The following is a 19,978-nucleotide window of genomic DNA, read 5'->3' as shown; positions in this document are numbered from 1 at the left end:
AAAAGGATGAAAGGAAAGAATTGAATGGGAGGCAGGTATATAATCATTGCTGGCAGAACAGCAGGTGATGCAACCCATTTTGAGGATTTATAGGCTAACATGTAGAGGCATGTTCAATGCCAAAGTTTAGAAGTAAGCACAGGAGAGGCAGACAGTATATTGTACTACCTCTAAGGCACAAAAGTGTAATGGAGATACTGACCTGTTCCTAGAATCATCACACACCATTAATTTATTCACTGTACAGTACAGGTGTATGGGCATGGTCTATTTCCATAATATGCTATGGTAAAAAAGAAACAAGCTCATGGTTTTTTAAACCAGGTTTACACTTTTTCATTTGAAGATACTCCCCACCACTACCACCTTTTTTTTGGATTATCGAGAACAAGAAAAGGACAAAGGTCAAAAATGCACTTTGTTGGCACCTGAAGGAATCCAACATCCCAAAAAGAAGAGAGACCTTTTTGTTGACACAAAGGCTTGTGCTGATGTGGATCAGTGAATGAACAACATAATTACACTGTCCATTCATCAGTCTGCCCTGTTACTGAACACTCCAAATGAATACAGCATTAAAATGGAAAAGGGGAAAGTACGGCTTCTTCAATGGGCTCTGAACATGCAGCGGCTTGATCCACGCAAAACCACTGTGCACTGGTGTGACAGTCCATCTGCAGCATCCCTCCTCTATTTTCCACCCCAATCCCTGCTTCTTTTTCTCTCTAGTTTCTACTGTATAAGAGGCAGGTGCCTGTGCCCCAGGGGCTTGGGACAGCTGCCATATTACTTTGTTTAGAAAGACAATAGGACCACTGAGGTTTCAGATTACTGAGGATGCAAAATAAGACACCAAGACATGTTCGCTGTGGAGTTGGGGACTTCTTCCCACTATGTCCATGAAGAAAAAACTGTTAGCCAGACAATACTGGCATTATGGAGGGCATGCTTGTTCCTCACACAATTGTCACAGGTGGTTAGGTGAATAAAACACGTCATTTATCTGTTGATGCATGTCTCACTCCTCCCTAGTGTTCGGGATTTTACCCCCTCTCTCATTTCTTAATTCTCTCACAAATTTGTACAAGACTGCTTTGGCAATGTTTCGCGAATGTCAAATAAGGACTGAGATTGTGAGACTTCAGATGAATCAAGAAATAAAAGGTGTTAAAGGATTGGCCCTATTTACAAAATTTGAGCTCGCTTGTTTAATTATAGTATTTTCATATTTGATCTTCTTAATGCCCAATGTAGTCTTGCCAATTAGGACAATAGTCAGTGGTTAAACAGGAATTTAACACATTTTATTTCCAGTTAAAAGTAACTGTCAACATGGTCAATAGAGGCTCAATGAAGGCATATTTTAACACTTTTGAATGATGTTGTGCAATGCACAATATAAAAATAGTTTGGCTTGAAAAAGCATGTCTTAAGTTGAAATCATGATTAAGCATGTCTAATGGCTGTTAATGATAAAGGCTCCGAGCCATTTTTCTTTTCTGAAGTGTGAAATCTACAGCATAGAGGTCACAGTCAGTGCCACTAGTTGAAAACAGCGTGACTTTAGCATTAATATGTTAAGACAATTAGTAAAATTAGCACAAGAGTCATCAGGTGTTGGAAAAGGAATTACTAACATGTTATTGTAAATTATATAACATTGCTAATCTACTCTAGACTCAGCGCTAGTCACAGCAGCTGTTTAAAGGCTTCCTAAAGCCTTTTTAATGACAGAGTCATGTTAATAAGATTCAGTTATCTTCATTTGAGCATTAGTATTACAAAAACACTTAATGATTTGTTCAGGATATGTGCAAGAAAACGTTACAATTATTCATATTTGGAGGTCTGTCATGCTTCTGCACTCCAGTATGAGTGCCTGGTTTTATCTTTAAACACTGGACAATGCTGCCCTCTGCTGTGAACAAACCAAGCATAGGTTCAGCCTGAAATATTTCACCTGATCATAACCGCATTTTCTATATTATGAGAAAAATGAAAAATGACTATATTACTATTTTCATAAACGAAATTCAACTGCATATTCAGAGTGGTAGTTCCAGTGTGTGTGAAGCTCCATGTACACACACACATTCTCACATTCCTTCACATCTAATGGTGTCTTAGCTTAAGCAATCTACCTTCAGACATGTTTTTGTAAGTAGAAGGAAACCAGAGGACCCAGAGGAAATCCATATGAGAATATGTGAGACTCAACTCAGGATTGAGTCATGGCCACTAGCAACATTACCTACAGCACCATCATGCTACCCCTGCAGTTAAATGAAATTTGTAAAAAAATAAATAAATACAAAAAAATAAAAATAATAATAATAATAATAATAATAATAATAATAATAATAATAATAATAATAATTATTATTATTATTATTATTATTATTATTATTATTATTATTATTATTATTATTATTATTTCATTTATTTGTTTGTTTGTTTGGGTTTGATCATTTTCCCCCCTAGATTCAGGAACAGAACTTACAAAGCTTAGGGCTCAGTCAGTCCATCCTGCTGATCTCTGTGCCTTTAGTGAGTCACACATGAACTTACATTTATTAAATACTCTGTCATTAGATTACTCAAGTAGCAAGATGATCACGCATTAATAACGACACAGATAAGACAACACAACCACTAATACCATGACTAAACTTTATTTTTTACAAACATTCATACAAACGATGTCTTTTCAGTAGCAAATAATGTGTATGAAATGTATACTTCTGTATTATTAAATATAATGCTGAACTTAATGGCGAGTACTCTTGGTATTGAAGTGGAAGATAAACTGGTTTGTTTCACACTAATACATTAGAGGATCACTCACTTTTCATTTTTTCACCTTTCCCAGTATCACTGGGCGTGAGGCAGGAATACACTCTGGCCACCATGCAAACACATTTACACACTCCTTCACACCTAGGCTCAATTTAGTTTAGTGCTGTTTTTTGTTTTTCAGGAGGGAGGGGGTGGGGTGGAGAACAGACAACCCAGATGAATCTAATGTGGACATGGTGAGACATTAACCTGCACTCAGGATAGAGGTATGGGACCCTGGAGCTGTGAACTGTATTGCTTATAATCATTTGCTTGTAAACAAATTGTGTGGACAGAATCAGATGTGATACCTCAAAAATTTGTTCAAATACATTTTTAGTTACAGCATCATATATTGTGGATTATGTCTTATATATTTTTTTCCAAACACCCAGTTAATTGAATGAACTTCCTGCGTGGAAAGCTGAAGGGAATAGCATTTGAATTAGCATCCTTTTTTTTTTTTTTTACTTGTCTTCTGTTTTCTTTTCATGCTATACTAACCTCCCCTTGTTACATATTTTTGTAAACTGATGTGCCCTTTTCTGAGATGCTTGAGGAGCTATGGGTCTGTAGTGTTATTGAACGGTCTTATCGCAGTGGGCTGTCAGTTAGAAATGCAGGCGTAAGCCATGAGAGGACTGTGAGCTGAGCGAGCATGGTACAGTTTCCCCTCCTGCACAGCTGAGATCACTTAGAGCATGACTCATGCTCTCGTCCAGCTTAATGAACACTTGTGCCATGAACACGCCCCATCGTGCGCTCATTGTGTGTTTCCAGATCATGACACACATAAATGACACATAGTAAATTTTTTAAAGTACACATGGTAGTAGAATGTCACGGCCCATCAGGGTATTAGTGTAATGCAAAAATTCACCGGATGCGTGTAGATGGAATTACACTCACAGAGTACTTTATTTATTAGGAACACCATATTAATTCTGGCTAGGGCCTCCCTTTGCTCTGAAAAGCCCTAATTCTTTGTGGCATGGGTTCCACAAGATGTTTCTTTTAAGCTTCTGGTCCATGATGACATGATTGCATCACGAAATCCCTGCGGACTATTCAGGTGCTCTTTTAGATCCAGTGACTGGCAGGACCTTTGAAGAACACTGAACTCATTGTCATGTTCATGAAACCAGATTGAGACGACTTTTGCTTTGTGACATGGTGCATTATCATGCTGGAAGTAACCAACAGAAGTAAATTGTGATCATGAAGAGATGCACATGTTCAGTAACAAAACTCAAATAGGATGTGGCAATCAAACAATGTGTCGGCCCAAAGCATCCCAAAAAACTTTCCCCACACCATTTATATCGTCCCACCAGTCTGTACTGTTGACACAAGGCAGGTTGGGTCTATGGATTCATACTGTTGGTGCCAAATTCTAAACATAACCTTTCTGTGCCTCAGCAGAAATCAAGGTTCATCTGATCAGGCTACATTTTTCCAGGCTTCAACTGTCCAGTTTTGGTGAGACTGTGCCCAATGCAGTTTTCAGCTTTCTGTTCTTGGCTAACAAAAGTGCAACCAGACATCATCTTTTGCTGTTGCATCTCATCCACCGCAAGGTTTGAAGTGTTCTGAGATGCATTTCTGCTCACCATCGAGTGCTTATCTGAGTTTGCCAATTTTCTATTCTCCAATCTTCAATTCTCCATTGACCTCTCTCATCAACAAGGCATTTCCAGCCACAGAACTGCTGCTCACTCAATGTATTTTTCTTTATTGCACCATTCTGAGTAAACTCTAGAGACTGTGGTGCATGAAAATACTAGATAAGTAGTTATAGAAATAACAGTTTATCCGGAACTAACAAAAACGCTGCAGTCACTGAGATCACTGATTTTTCCCCATTCTGATGGTTGATGTGAACATTACCTGAAGCTGCTTCCCTGTATCTTCATGATTTTATATGCATTACGGTGAAGCCACACTGATTGGCTGATGGGATAATTGCATGAATGAGTAGGTGTACAGGTGTTCCTTATAAAGTGACACTTGTGGATATATATTTTTAGTTTTGAACTCACCAAGCAAATCCAAATGATTTTTCCGTCTTATACAAAGTTGACAATTTGAAACAGAAACATTGAATAACCCTATGGCATCAGAAATATTAACCATAGCGTCGGCAAATCCGTTATTCAGTTCATTCTTCTGAGGCCTGAAGCCTTTCCTCTGCCTCTGTAACAGCACACACTGTTTCATGGCCTGGTGTTAAATTATTGTATAAACTGCAGCCAACCTGCAGCATATTTGGTGCTGCTCTCTGAAAATCAGCTCCAGAGCTGCAGTAATCCTGAGTGTGGTGGAGAAACTTACTCCACTACAGCTCATGATCTACAGCAGCTGTTACAGAAAATCTTCCCAGAACATTGCAGGAAGGCTTTTTTTTGTAATAACCTAAAGACAACCAATACAGAACATTCTCTAATGTTTATTATTAGTTTTTTTGTTTTTTTTATATCCAAAAAATAACCTTCCCAGACCGTACTGTGACACAAATTTACAATATTAACAACATTATTGTATAGATTGCACAGTATAGATTATTGCTCTGGGACTCCACCTTAGCCAATGAAATGTAACGAAACAAAAACAACAAAGCAAAATGATTGTCTGAATGAACACTGCCCTCTTCTGGACAGAAACACATAGCACAGATGTATCCTAACCTTAAAGTTCTTCACATTAGACTAAACTGTGTTAAGATATAATTTAATAATTATATTTATATATAATTTATATTTTAGATATATTTAAATCCGGTAAAATGTAGTGTAGGATCTCAACTTATCTCTTTAGAAAAACTGTCCCGCAGCTTTAGTGGTCTGTGAATACTGTACATTACCTCTGAGAAACAGCAAAACAACCTAAACAAATACAACCCTCGGCCACTTTATTTATTGCACTTAGGCAATCAGTCAATCATGCGGAAGTCAAACATGCAGGTGTTCCTATTAAAGTGACTAGGGAGTGTTTGTATAATAATAAAAAACGATTTGTATTTATGAAATGCAGATTCATATCATTTAAATGCTACACTAAATTGCTTAATAGCTCCTTTGAGTTCATCTCAACATCCATCCATTATCTCCACCACTTATCCTCTCTCTCTCTCTCGGCGAGAATTGCACCCTCAATCCCTGAAGGTGTCTACCAAGTTCCTCTCAAACAAGAATGTTACAGACAGTTTGATTTTGAAGTCAGTTTTTAATCAGAAAATTGTGGTGGTGATTCAAAAAGGTAAAAAATAACTTTCCACAGAAGCATGGACTGTGTACTGACTGAATACATTTGACAGTTACGGTGCACTTGGATATCAAAATAATTTCATTCAAAAGGCTGCTGTACAGTCATAAATGGAACTCCAAAAAAAAATTTTAAAAAAAGGACTTCTGCGTCAATTTGAAGCGTATACACAGGCGGTCAGTAAAATGATTCCCAGCTTTATTCACCTCGAAGCGTTATCACCTTACAGTAATGACACAAGAGATCTACTTTCTGTTGTTCAATACTTCAACTGTTTTTCTTCCATAATGGTAATAGCTGTAACCGGATGCTACAGTCGTCAGCGCAGTGACATACCTGTAAATAAAAGATACAGTGAAAAATGATCAACTCAAATATGTTCGGTTCTTGTGTGAGATGGAGTCATATATTGAGAAATCTGACGGCTGTGAAATGGGATGATGAAATATTTACCAAAGTGACTGCAAGAAAACACTGTCAGTGTAGTGAAAGATGGGAGAAGCAAGAGACACAGCCACCAGAAACAGCTGGATTGCAGTGTTAATCTGTAACAAAAACAGTGTTTGAATTTATTTTGTTAATATAGTTATTTTATATAATATAAAGTGATCAATAGCTTCAGTTTCCAAATACTACTGCTGAGAAACAAATGAACAGTATAAAATTTCAGGGGTGAACAAATCAGTCAATTTCATTTAACCAGATTAAATCTATCGATCGATCTTTTGATCAGTCTAGATAGAGCTTTCACAATTACATTTCCATGCACCAAAACTTGAAACTGAGTAACACACTGAAGGTTTATTTGCACGGTGAGGTAGCTAATGAAGTATTTTTTCATCCCTGAACCATCAAAATGGCTGAAGATTTCCTTTCAGATTTGCAGAAGTCACTAAATAACAAGTTTAACACAATACCTTGCTTATAAGAGTTGGCTTAAGTTGGGCAGTAGTGTAGCAAGGGTTGAAAAACTTGCTAAGAGTTACCTGTTAAGAGAAAACACTTGTTAGATTTAATAGCTAATAACTGTTAAATAATTGTAATGCTTAAACTACTCATCATCATGATAACAATATGATAATTATGTGCTTCATCATTTGAAAATTAAAGTTTTTAAAATCTGTTATATATTTTTATTCATACTTACTGGAGGAGGAACTGTTTTATAACGAACGTAGAAAACTGCAGCAATTAAAGCAACATCCCGAGTGATCACCAGTGCTGTAAGAGGAACTGTAGAAAAACAAAATTCAAGCTTATGATCACATTTATAACAGAACTTACACAAAGTTGTATCATCTATTATGTGATGGCTATACGTTCTCTGTTCAATCAATTGATGTGTTTGATCAATTGAACAGCCAGTTACTGTTGGGTAACAGTAACTGAGTGACATTTGTTTATAACATTAACTGGTAATAAAGGTGACGTTAGGGTAACCTGGGATGAGCTGTGCATAGGTCAAACTGATATACAGCACGCTAACAAGGATCTTATCAGCGAGCGGATCAAGAGCGCTACCCAGAGCCGACTTCTGGTTCGGCCAGTTCCGTGCAATGTAACCGTCCAGCTGTGTACAGAGAGGCACTATAAATGTGAGTTTAAATTTTCCAGCATAACAGTGATGTCTTTATGTATGCAACATGAACTAATCATATCAAGACACTTGATCTTACCAAGTCAGTTGCTCCTGCAAAAGCAAACAGTCCAAGAGACGTGTAGAAATACTGTTCCATGATTAAGTAACCCAGGACAGGAGACAGGACAATCCTGGCCATGCAAAGGATGTTGGGAATAGTCCATGGATTTTCATACTGCAAAGATAAATGTATAGCTCTAGTATGAACGTATTATAAAATTCAAAAATAAGGCAAATGAATGGTAAACAGAAGTCATTTTGGATTTGTAAAAACATCATATTAAGCAGTATATAATAATATAGTGTGTTTTTTTTTTTGGCATGTACAGATATAAGAGGTCCAATAATATATAATTCTTAGAGTATTTATCATATGCAGCTCATTCAGCTCAGTAGTTTATTTCCGGTTTAAAGGGTATATCAGGAAAATCCCCAAACTGTGCTGCATTTTGGACCTGGGTCACTTAGAAAACACTGTGAAACAGAAAACTGTGTGCTTTTGGACTGAGTGCTTTTTACTTACCAGCTCTTTAAACTGCACTTCGTTAGATGATGAGGAGGAGGAAGAGGAGGTAGAAGCACATTGACTGGTTTCTTGATCCAAAACTTTCTTATCCTCTTTACAGGCAGGTTTTTCAGGTGCAGTACAGTATCCCTTTAACCTCGAGTGAAGGCCAATACCGTCACTTAAAACGCGGCTCAGTGTGTGTACCTGGCAGTTAAAGGTGTTCACATTTGGTCTGTTCAGTGGAGACTGATTCGTCCTTGTAGTTAGTTTGTTGATGAAGGGCAGACTAGTGGGAAACGCTGTCTCCACAACTTGCTCGACAAAGTGCACACACTCGGGCCGATGGCTCGGGGAGGAAAAGTTTCCATTCAGTCTCTGAAGAGGTTTGCTTTCTATTCTAGCTGGTGTCAGCTGAAAGGTCTGGCGGCAGATCGGAGGTGACCCTTTCCACTGCCGGACATGTGAGTACCTCGGAGCTGTACCAGCCCTGATCCGGGGTACGTGCCCTTTCGCACAACTTAGCAGGTGATTTCTGGAAAAAGCTAAAAACATGGCTAACGCAAACTTGAAACCACCTTATTTCATGAACGATGTGCACCGAATCGTCGTGTGCTTCATGTCTCATCTCGTAAGCCCAAGTTTAAGCGTGATCCCCGTCATTATTTTAGCTTGTAATAATGAAACATCCGAGCCATTTCTCGTCTTGCCGTATTCCGGACGTGTTTTGCGACAGTTCTGAGTGCAACGGCGGAAGAAGCCACAGCACCCAGCTTCACTGTTCTGTGGAGAGCAGTGCTTCATTATGTCATGCAGAAACTTCTACTGAAATAAAATGAAAGAAATTAGCAGTTCACCTGCCAATTTAAGAAAAAAAAGGCGTGATGTATCAGGAGCAGGGCAAGACAAAGTGCATCAAAATAAATAAATAAGTAAATATTTTGTTGTGTCCATTAATATTGTGTTTCTTTAATTTGCAGTAGCAAGGAAGACTAAAATAAAACAACTCCAACTACACTTTTACAAACCCCAGGTCCACAGTGACCACACTGTAAACTTTATAATGACCAGTTCCCAGAACCCTGGTCCCAGAGCTCCCACTGTCCTGCGCATTGTAGTGTAACACACCTGCTATCTCTCAGCCCTCCTGAGCTGAAATAATGTTCAGGGAAAATTCAAGACTCCAGTACCAGGGTTGTAAACCTGTGCTGTACGTTGTAGCTCTTGTTCTGAGCTAACCGGACCATACTGACCAGATATTAGTCAGGTAGCGGACTACATTCGTTACAGTTAGTGACACTGACACGGTGTTGTGCATGACACTGGTGAAGCAGGTTAGACACTGAAACATTGCTAGAGTTTTAAACACTATTCTGAACACTATCGGCAACTTTAGAAGACACACCTCCCTGGGGTGGCATACAGTTAGTGATGATAGTTAATGCTTTCAGTCAGAGTGTGTTAAAGGATCACTGCTGAATGAATATATTTTTACTAGCTAGTCTATTCTTAATCAAGAGATTAGAAAAAAAAATCCCACCAGCATTACAGCGACTGACACCACACACACACACCATGTCACTGATGTAGTGAGGAAGTTCCTTCTATCTGGTCAGCATGGTCCTATGATGTTTCCCTAGACTGAGCCAATGGGGCTGACAAACTGCACAAAACGAGATGGGCTGCACTCTGTAATCATGCATCTACAAAGAGTATATATATGGTATGTGTATCTAATAAAATGGTGACACAAATTAGCTGTACCTGAGTATATATATCCACATATCTGAGTGTATATCCATATACAAAGGAGAGACTGAGTGTATATCCATAAATAAGTTATATTAGAATATACTGTACAATAAACTCTTAAATTCATTGAACATTTTTTTTTATAAAAGTATCTAACATGTTTTCATTCAGATGGTTTGCAGCTGGTATGTTCTGTGTCCTTTTTTTAGCAGGTAGCCTTGTTCATTGAGTGCGCTGATAAAGCCTTCAAAGTCAATGACCTGAAAAACATTGTGTAATTAAAGATATATTCACTTATATAAAGGAGCTGTATTCAACACAATTAAAAAAAATCTCTTTACATGAACTTGGATGTCTTTAGCCAGCTTTCGCAGGTCCTGAATTTCAAACAAGGTTTTGTGGGTGCGCTCTGCGATTTGGTTCAAAGCCGCAACAAACTTCTTGACTTTTGACCTGTTGCTCATCCCAGACCCAAGCTGAGATCGATCAAAATCCAGCCGGCCAAACTCGTCCGAGTAAGTATCTGTCAAACTTGTCAAAAGGAAGCATTATATTAAAGCATTTAACATTACTGTTTAACAGAACCAAACTTTAACCTGGGACATTGGACCAGGTATCAGTTTATGTTCAGAAATTCCAACATTGCTAAAAAGAAAATCTTAGCAGGCATTATTTGTTACCTGTGTTTCATGATCTCCACAACATCCTCTGCATCACTTTGTGTAGCTTTTTCTCGAAGCTCAAGACGAGCCCTTGCCTTGAAAACAGAAGCAAAACAATGAAGTCTCTTGCACTTGATTGAGCTGTTGTAAGTCTTCCAAATAAGCCCAGCAGCTTTATTGGGGGGGGCGGGGGGGTGTCAGGTAGTTACCTCAGTAAGGCGGATGAGGGATTCCAGCTGGCGAGTTGTGATTGGGGTGCTGTCAGCTGATTGGTTCTGCTTGCGCAGTTCCAGGTAGAAGTCCTGTAGGACCTGAGCAGCTTCGACTGAGAGACTGGGGTGCACATAGTGCCGGGCGTAGCCTACATATTTACGCAGCAGCTGGTGAGGAATTGGGTCAAAAGTCTCTCCAGGAAGAACCTTAGATGTTTAGAGGGGAAAGTGGATGAAATATGTAGCACAGCTTTGAGGTTTAAGCCAAATGTATTATAATACAAATGAACATGCAGTTTAAAAAAATGGTTAATTTTTTTTCTCACCATTAACCTGCTAAATGTCACAGGATCACTTATAAAATGAAACTTTATTTATTTATATAAATGAATATGCAAACTGGAAATTTGTATGACAAATTTTAGCTAACTGAGCTAGGATTTGGCAAAACTAGACATGAGTAGCATTTTTGGTAACAGGCCCCTCATTTTTCATACTTTAAAAATGTGCCTTTCCCCCCCCATTATGTTCCCTCATCCAGGCCGTTATACAAGAACTTACAAAGCCTGAAGTTTTAACTAAAAAGAATTCACTTTTGCACTGGGTTGACAAATTTGCTATAAATCTACTAAAACCAATCATTCAAAAGGAGTTTAACTATTTAACTATAAATAGGTACATGTGCTCACAACCAAATGTATGGCTTAGCAAACCAATACACGTACCTTCAGTCTGTCTGAGAGAGGTTTGTTTGAGGGAATCTCCAGAATGGATATGTTGGATTCCTGTGTACAGCTCCTGGTGGCTGTCAAACCACTAATCACACCTCTCTTCCCTGCACGCATAGCCATGACATGTTCAGACAGCATGTGGTCATGGTCCTCATTGGGAGTGTCCAGAAGAATAAAGACCAGGTCAAATCTGGATAGCAGAGCACTGCCCATTCTACAGAAGAAGAAGATAACCGTTAGTGTGCACTTGTAAATACACTTGTTTATGTACTTATTACACCTCCTGTACCATATACCTACACTCACTGGCCATGGTATGAGGTTCACATAACATAAGTAAATTTATAGGTATACAATGACTGACTGCTGATATACACAATTTGTCAGTCCTCTTAAAGTCATGCATCAGTGGACTGTCACATACCACTGCCATGCAAATGGTTCATTCATTCTTTCACTTTCAGAAACAGAAACAGTGCTTTGAAGACTACTCTGGGAAGACCTGACACAATGCATAAATATGCCATAAAAACTTTGATTCCTGCCTCTGACCTAAGTGTGTCAGGGGTTTTCTCCAGGTACTCTGCTTTCCTCCCCTAGTCTAATGTCTAATGAATGTCTATTCATTGTAGATACCTAAATTGACTGTGGTGTGTGAAGGTGTGTACGATTGGCATCCATCGCAGGGCAGATACCTTCTAGAAGTGATCAGTTCCTCTGAGTGTTGCTGCTGGTTTACATGATAAAATAGTTTATAAATAGATGTAAATATATGACCTTGGTATACCTAATAAATTGGCAACTAAGTATTTTTATACTTAGTATTCCCCCCACTTCTCTCATGTTGAGTAAACAGGTCTACTTAAAACTTATAAATGCTTACTTCAGGTTTTCAGATACTGTCTTAGCCTTATTGTAATGTCCTCCCACTGGGTTAGCTGCTGCAATGATGGAGGTACGAGCTGGGAGCGTACAGACAATTCCAGCTTTGGCCAAACTTATGCTTTGCTGCTCCATAGCTTCCAGCAAGGCCTGGTGCTGATTCCCCATCTTATCAAATTCATCAATACAACATATACCTGGAGACAAAAAACAGAACTCAGCTTCATGTGGCATTATGTGATATGCATGTCAGAGGTTATTCATGTACCTTGATCTCCTAACACTAAAGCTCCAGCTTCTAGTGCATAGTCTCCAGAGCCACTGTCCCTGGACAGAGAGACAGTGAGGCCTGAGGTGGTGGTGGTGTTTCCGCAAACATAGATACCACGTGGAGCAACGTTACATACTGCCTGTAAATACATTCAAGAAAAAAGATTGATCATTTGATCCACTTTAAACCTTAAGAGTTTAGTTTAAATGAGAGAAAATACCTGTAACATTTGACTTTTGCCAAGTCCAGGATCTCCTACGACAAGCATGTGTGGGTCTCCTCTTATAGGGATTCGGTTCTTATCATCCACATATTTATGACAGCCTCCAAATAAAGCCAGGACTAATCCTGCCTTAACAAGCTACAAAACAGCAATCAACACAAACTGGCTTTTACACACACACTCACACACTTCATATGAACTTCAAAATCAATTCCCATAGATGGACAAAGACTCACACACCCCTATACAGATGAAAACCACAAACTCACACAGTCACACACAGTGGTTCACCACCACAAAGCACACACTCGCATACAAAACCAGAAACAGACACAAACTCCTACAAACACACACAAAGACGTACCAAATGCCCGTAGATGGCTGGACAAAGAGAACTGTAAAAAAGCAATTTAACATACCATTAGACATCTAGTCACCTCATGTTTGATGCTGGAGTTATTTTAATCATGACTACTGTAAAAGTTACACAAAAAAAAAAAAAAAAAAAAGCCAAGCCGTTTCTCACTTGACAATTAACTTAAAGAGGACCTCTTGTGCCTGAATCTCTTGGATGGCATACAGATCTTTGAGCGTAAACTCGACTGATGTCTCCTGGCCTTCAGGTTCAGACGCTGACTTGCTTTTTTGCCCTTTTGAATTACTGAGAGAGTTTGCTTCTATGTATAAAAGGAACATGCACTTGTCCTTTTTATTTCTCCCAAATCCTGTGAAAGGCAAAAATAAAGAAATAATAAACTGTACTCTAATATATAATATATACTGTCTGTATTATAATTAAGTTCATATTGCAACTACTTGTTTCAAAAGTTTATTGATGACTTTTATGGAATGCTAGAAAAGAAATTATGTAAAAACAAAACATAAAAAAAAAAAAAAAATACAACGACATTCACTGTCTTAACAGATTAAAGCCAACAGTGTGACCTGTGTGTAGTGACTCTGACACTGCAGGGCTCATCATCTGTAGAGTAGCTTAAGCACACTGACAGCCAGCTGGGACTACCTTCTTCTACACACTTACTTTAAAAATAACAGAACTTGACTGAACCAGTTACTGCAGACACTTAGATACACACTACTCACAAAAAGTTAAGGATATTCGGCTTTCGGGTGAAATTTCAGGATGCACCTAAAATGTACTATAACCTTTACAGGTGAACTTAATTTGACCTTCTCTACAGTTTTGAATGCACATGTCCAACTGTTCAGTGTTTCAGTACTTTTTGCATAACTTGCTGTTCTCTAACAAGGTGCTTAACAGCAAAATTCACAACTGGTGTTTGATCCATTAATCGACCAATAAATTTTCTGGTTCAATTAGAATTGGTATTTAAACAGTGCTCTTCATCATGCTGTTCACATTTTGACATCATGAGACCGAGACCACACCTAACAATTGATGAACAGTACTTCAAACAGGATGTTCTCAAAGGGAAGTGGCCACTGAGCTTAGAGTGTCACAGAGTGTCATCAGCAGGTTGGACAGAGATACAGAGAGACTGGAAGAGTCACAGAAAGGCATAGAAGTGGACGTCCTTTGGCCACATCCCACGTTGAATGCCCACTCAACTCCAGGCACATTTAAGGGAGGTGAGAATCACCCAAGTGTCACGTCAGACCATTCGAAACCGTTTACATCAGCGTGGTCTGCATGCTAGACACCCTGCAAGGGTACCTGACCACACCACCAGGCACAGGCGTCAAGCCAGGAAGCATTTATGCTGGATGAGGGACCAGTGGGCCTCAGTGCTGTTCTCTGATGAATGTCGATTCACGTTGAGCAGAAATGATGGCCGCCAACGATGTTGGAGACGTCAAGGAGAGCGCTATGCATCAGCCACTGTTGTGGTGGTGTTACAGTCTGGGCAGGTGTGTCTACTCAATACAGAACTGCCCTACATCTTGTGAATGGCACAGTGACAAGCCAATACTACCTGAATAACATCATTAATCCAGTCATTGTGCCCCTGCATGAACAACACAGAGCTAAATTCATCTTCATGGATGACAATGCTCCAGCTCATCGAGGGCGCATCATTAGGGAACGGCTGCTGGAGGCTGGGGTACCTCAAATGGAGTGGTCTGCACTTTCTCCAGACCTGAATCCCATAGAAAACCTATGGGATCAGCTGAGTAGCCGTGTAGAGGCTCGTAACCCTGCACCCCAGAGCCTCAATGACCTGAGGGCCGCCCTTCAAGAAGAGTGGAATGCCATGCCTCAGCAGACAATAAGTCGATTCGTGAACAGCATGAGACATCGTTGTCAAGCTGTAATTGATGGTCAAGGGCACATGACAAATTATTGAGACATTGACATTTTTTGTTGTGGTATACCCACCACTGTTGGCTTTTGTTTCAATGAATTGTTTGAGATGAGGAACTCACCATTGCATGCTTCTACTTAAATGCCCTACTTTCATGATATAATACCACTGTAGCATGAACATTTTCCATTTTCCATAAATTTTACCCAAAAGCCAAATATCCTTAACTTTTTGTGAGTAGTGTATCTTACTTTAATATTAAATCAACAGAAAGAGGTTTTAAAGAGATGGATTTTATAACCAAATCTATATATTCAGAATCAAGCTAAGCACATCTGTTTGCAGTTTGACCATGTACTGTTTTCACCAAACAATTTCACTGCTCAACATTTCTGACAGCACAAACAGTGTGCTCTGAGGTACCAACCTTCCTCATTAGAGACTTTAATAACTCCTGTGATGGTCACCATGTCTCCTGGTACACAGCTGTCCACCAAATCCTGAGTGAGTTCACACTCGATGGTCCGGGGAATACGTCCTGATTCACGCTGGTCATCTGATATCAGCTCCTGAACCCTGAGAAATATTTTTTGCTCATTATGGGAGTTATTTTAATTAAAAATAAATAGATAAAATATAAATATAAATAATATTCAGGAAAATATCTGCATAGAAAGCATTTAACATCTGTTCAGACAACACTGAACAAATCTGGAGGTTTGGTTGTGAAACAAGTAGCGTAAGAAAGGTTTGGATTTAATTACACCATAAAACATCTTACTTTATGGTCTGCCAGTCGACTGTCTGCGTTAGTGGTGAACTTCTGTTTGGGGTAAAAGATCGTCCACGGCATTCTCTTTGTAAACACTGCAAAACATCAACAGCCTAATTTCTTTCCAGGGCTTCAAATAAAAGAAAATGGAGCTGCAGCAACTAAATGGTCTTTTCATTTAATGTTTTGCTACATGATGAGATTTAATAATTAGACTGTATAATTTATAGACAGATTTGTTGCTATTTAAAGCAAGCGAAAAAACAATTTGCATTTAATTGTATCAAAGTAAAAATAATAATTCCAAACCAGAGTATTGATTCTGATATGTATTGAAAAGAGGTACTGTATCTGTGAGGTCAATTTAGATGGTCAAATATTACACTTAAACTCTACATCTTTATGTATCTGTGTCTCCTTTTTCTATTGTACAATTTTCCCCACATTTTGATCACAGATTAAAAATGCTCTTGGAGGAACTAAGGTCTGTTCAGTCACATCACATATATGGCTCAAAGCACTGGTCAGATGATTTCCAAAAAACATCTAATCAACGTATGAAACACACTGGCAGATAATTCAGTAAATTTGTCTACTAGAACTGCTCAGCCAGTCGCACCATCTCTCAGGGTACAAGGTAGGTATACATCTAGACTCCTCTCTGTTCTGGCACCAAGATGGTGGAATGAACTTCCCCTAGATGTCCATACACTGACTGTCTTCAAACGCTGAAGACAGGATGAAGACCTACCTCTTCCTTCAGCACTTAAACTAGCTCTTATTTTCTATGTTTATTTTAAGTACTATTGTATGTTCATATAAAACAAAACCACACACTATTTTTAGACTGAAGGTATCCTAAGTCTGTGACCTATTGAGCCAGTGTTAATTGACTTCAAAGCACTCTTGTACGTCGCTCTGGAAGAGAGCGTCTGCCAAATGCCAGAAATGTAAATGTAAATAATTCATTTACATGCCAGAATACTCTGTTACCTTAGTGGGTATAGTGTATTTCCCATCAGTCAGAGCCAGGCTCTGAGTGTCTCCACACATGTTACAGACGAACGCCATCTTGCTGCAAAGGGGCTTGATGTTGCTCACTCTCACCACAGTCCCTCGAATAGCCACAAACTTGCCATATAAATTGGCTCTGAGCATCTTCAAAGTCGTGAGAGGCTCATAGTTATAAATCCTAATAATAATAACAATAAAAAAGAAACATTAGTATTGTACTAAACTTCCCTTGAAAATTCCCAGTGTGAACAATGTAAAAGTCCATATAAAACATAAATAAAACTATACCTAGCACTTATGTGTGGTATGTTAATAATAGGCGTTGCGCCTACAGGAAGACCTTCCTGGGCTTGTAGCTCATCAGCATGTTTTTCCAGATCCTTTGTCAAAACCTGTAAAGAAAAGCAGAGAAGGCTTGAATTTATTTCATTAAGATTAAATAATAGACTCTTTTGGAGATGGTTCTTATGCTTTACACTGAGTTTATATGTCCAAAAATGATGACAATAACCAAGCACGCACCTGATGAATGGCTAGACCCAAGCAGTCAAGTATCTTTTCAGGCATGTCTTTAATCTGACAAGCAAGATCAGGTAGTGCTGTGGAGATCTGTTTGTTCCCAAGCAAGTCTTTGTAGTCTACCAAGATGCTGCCTTTTCTTTCAATTTCATCCTGTTGAGAAAAAAAGGTTTCTCTGCAACAACATCCTTATACATTGGCCAGAAAAATGTTAGCAGATAATATTTGATGTATACCTTGTCATAAAGATCTATCTGTGAAGTGAAGTATTTTTCAAATGCCTTTATCTTCTCTACGAAGGGTGAAGATTCAATAAAACCTTCAAAAAGACCATAAGACATTTAACAAGGCACCGCTTCATATCTTAAGCTAAATGTGCTGCTCAAGAAATCAACACAATATGCAAACCTTCTGTAAAATAGAGCTTCCATCCTTTGTAAGGGCAAGTTATGTCGAGTGTTGCTTGCGTTGCACGAGGAACTGGTGAAGAAATCTCTGCACCTGTCCACAGAATGATACAGGAGCAGTATGCTGTGAGTGACAAACCTGTTTCTCATTTGCTTTCTCATATTTACATTACAGTAACTTTTTTTATAGCCAGGAAGTCCTTTAACTGAGGTTAAAATCCTCAAAAGTAATTAGCAAAGATTTATTTCAGAAACATTGGCATGTGTAAAATTATTTTAATCTGTTTACAAACATTAGACAAATGAATGAACTCAGTAGTTTTAAGATGACATTACTGACAGACCTAATTGTCTTGGGTTGATGTGGTTTGAATTCAGAGGACATGTCAAACAGGTTAATAACTATAGGAACTCAGTAATGAATAGAAAAACATTAATAAAAGTGGCTTGTGATTAACATTATAAAAGCATGAGCCCTTCTTTAAGAACTTCTGATCTAAACATCAAAACTCCAGTAAACAGGAATGGAGGAAATTTGTAACAGGTCCCATACTGGTCTGATTAAATTCACAGACATATTTTGTGCTGGCAGTGTGTGTTACATTGCAGCATGTTGGGTTAGTCACTCTGAGATGATATAAATATGAGATCAGTATAGGATGTCCGCTAATACGTAGGGCTCTCAAACCAGCGTGGGGATGTGTTAGCTCCGTGGTTAAGGTGTTGGACTAATGATCAGGTGGATGCGAGTTTGAATCCCAGGTCCACCAAGCTGCCACTGTTGAGCCACTGAGAAATGCCCTTAGTGCTCAGTTGTATAAAATGAGATATAATGCAAGTCGATCTGGATAAGGGCATCTGCCAAATGCTGTAAATGCAGTTTAACAACATAAATGGGGTGGAATTGGTGTGTAATAATCCAAGCTGATTCCAAAGCCTCACCACGTTGTGTGTTGTTCGGTGAATAATTACCACCTCCTTTTCCCCAAGTAGAACCTCTCCAGCCTCTGTTTTTTCCTCCATTCCATCTTCCTCCTCCTCCTCCTCCTCTCCAGCCGTTACTTCCACCTCCACCTCCACCAGACTCTGCGCCTTTACCACCTCTCCAGGAACTACCTCCACCACCTCTCCAGGAACCACCTCCACCACCTCTCCAGGAACCACCTCCACCACCTCTCCAGGAACCACCTCCACCACCTCTCCAGGAACCACCTCCACCACCTCTCCAGGAACCTCCTCCACCTCTCCAGGAACCTCTCCCTGTTTCGCGGCCATTCATCCTTCCTCTTGCTGCCCTCAGATCAAAATGATATACACAGTTGATAACAACTGTGTATATCATAACAACTTATTGTTGTTATGAACAGCCTGTAATTACTTTCAGCAGGCTAAGGTGGGTTAGTTAGCTCGTGCAATTTGAACACAGTATTAATTAAACCGACAAGCCCGCGTTGTTAACATACACGTGTGACTATGTATATATCTATATCACATTATCTAACTAGGTATTTGACATATTATATAGCAAGAAAAGTTTAAAAAAAAGTTTCATATTTTCCTGGTGTTACCGGAGCAGTGGTGTTTATATTCTGAGGACCAAGGCTTCAACTTTGGCGGTAAAGCGTCACTGCCGGTCACGTGATTATGCTCCGTGTTTTTCAGCGATTTATTTGTATTTTTTTTTGTTTATTCATTTTTATGTCCTTATAAATCAGTGTTAAACTTCCCATACTATTACATTTTTTTATTTGTTATTATTATTAAATTAATTTAGGGTAGTAGAGCTGGTTTCTGATTGGAGGAAATGGTTCGCTCAGTCTAAAGGTAGAGCGCTTCAGCCTGCATTGCGTTGCCAGATCCGTGTTTAATCATCTTCAAAACAAATTAATTGATATTTTTTTGCGTTCTTTGGGAATTTGGCGTTTTGTAGTAGAACAGATTAAACACATCCTTGTTAATGTAAGCTCTATAGGTCGTCGTCTTGCACGTACATGTTGTACTTAAGCAG

General features: G+C 38.9%; 2 protein-coding genes across 3 annotated transcripts; both read right to left on the bottom strand.

Moving 5' to 3' along the window:
- Window positions 1–6,043: 6,043 nt before the first annotated feature.
- Window positions 6,044–8,948, bottom strand: crls1 (cardiolipin synthase 1). The gene is made up of 7 exons (XM_058399619.1): window positions 8,259–8,948; window positions 7,773–7,910; window positions 7,537–7,666; window positions 7,244–7,329; window positions 7,014–7,082; window positions 6,550–6,641; window positions 6,044–6,432 (listed from the first exon to the last, which is right to left on the bottom strand). The coding sequence occupies exons 1-7, from the start codon at window positions 8,793–8,795 to the stop codon at window positions 6,342–6,344; spliced, it is 1,143 nt and encodes a 380-aa protein (XP_058255602.1). The 5' UTR covers window positions 8,796–8,948; the 3' UTR covers window positions 6,044–6,341.
- A 154-nt stretch (window positions 8,949–9,102) lies between these two features.
- mcm8 (minichromosome maintenance 8 homologous recombination repair factor) lies at window positions 9,103–19,602 on the bottom strand. Of its 2 annotated transcripts, XM_058399618.1 has the most exons (19): window positions 19,539–19,602; window positions 18,913–19,260; window positions 17,972–18,064; window positions 17,800–17,882; window positions 17,567–17,716; window positions 17,333–17,436; window positions 17,024–17,222; window positions 16,040–16,125; window positions 15,686–15,834; window positions 13,500–13,698; window positions 13,338–13,368; window positions 12,971–13,111; window positions 12,748–12,889; window positions 12,481–12,676; window positions 11,592–11,811; window positions 10,864–11,073; window positions 10,673–10,749; window positions 10,334–10,523; window positions 9,103–10,252 (listed from the first exon to the last, which is right to left on the bottom strand). In XM_058399618.1, the coding sequence occupies exons 2-19, from the start codon at window positions 19,247–19,249 to the stop codon at window positions 10,160–10,162; spliced, it is 2,700 nt and encodes an 899-aa protein (XP_058255601.1). In that variant the 5' UTR covers window positions 19,250–19,260; window positions 19,539–19,602; the 3' UTR covers window positions 9,103–10,159. The 2 variants fall into 2 exon arrangements, with proteins under 2 accessions (XP_058255601.1, XP_058255600.1); XM_058399617.1 differs by having other exon boundaries at window positions 18,913–19,579.
- Between the last annotated feature and the right edge of the window lie 376 nt (window positions 19,603–19,978).

This window comes from Hemibagrus wyckioides, linkage group LG09 (assembly GCF_019097595.1).
Source record: "Hemibagrus wyckioides isolate EC202008001 linkage group LG09, SWU_Hwy_1.0, whole genome shotgun sequence".
Classification (NCBI taxonomy): domain Eukaryota; kingdom Metazoa; phylum Chordata; class Actinopteri; order Siluriformes; family Bagridae; genus Hemibagrus; species Hemibagrus wyckioides.
The sequence above is the reverse complement of the archived record's forward strand: the minus strand, read 5'-3'. Positions and strand labels throughout refer to the sequence as shown.

Bases quoted from the DNA above. Each gene is read 5' to 3' on its own strand.
- crls1 (XM_058399619.1), bottom strand. From the start codon at position 8,795: ATGTTTTTAGCTTTTTCCAGAAATCACCTGCTAAGTTGTGCGAAAGGG. The intron at 6,642-7,013 runs GTATTGTGTTAA...TTTTTGTTACAG, and splicing joins AGCCAACTCTTATAAGCAAG to ATTAACACTGCAATCCAGCT. The intron at 6,433-6,549 runs GTAAATATTTCA...TTTTATTTACAG, and splicing joins GTTTTCTTGCAGTCACTTTG to GTATGTCACTGCGCTGACGA.
- mcm8 (XM_058399617.1), bottom strand. From the start codon at position 19,312: ATGATATACACAGTTGTTATCAACTGTGTATATCATTTTGATCTGAGG. The intron at 17,223-17,332 runs GTATAGTTTTAT...TATTATTATTAG, and splicing joins ATACCACACATAAGTGCTAG to GATTTATAACTATGAGCCTC. The intron at 12,890-12,970 runs GTATTTTCTCTC...ATGTATTTACAG, and splicing joins GCAAAAGTCAAATGTTACAG to GCAGTATGTAACGTTGCTCC.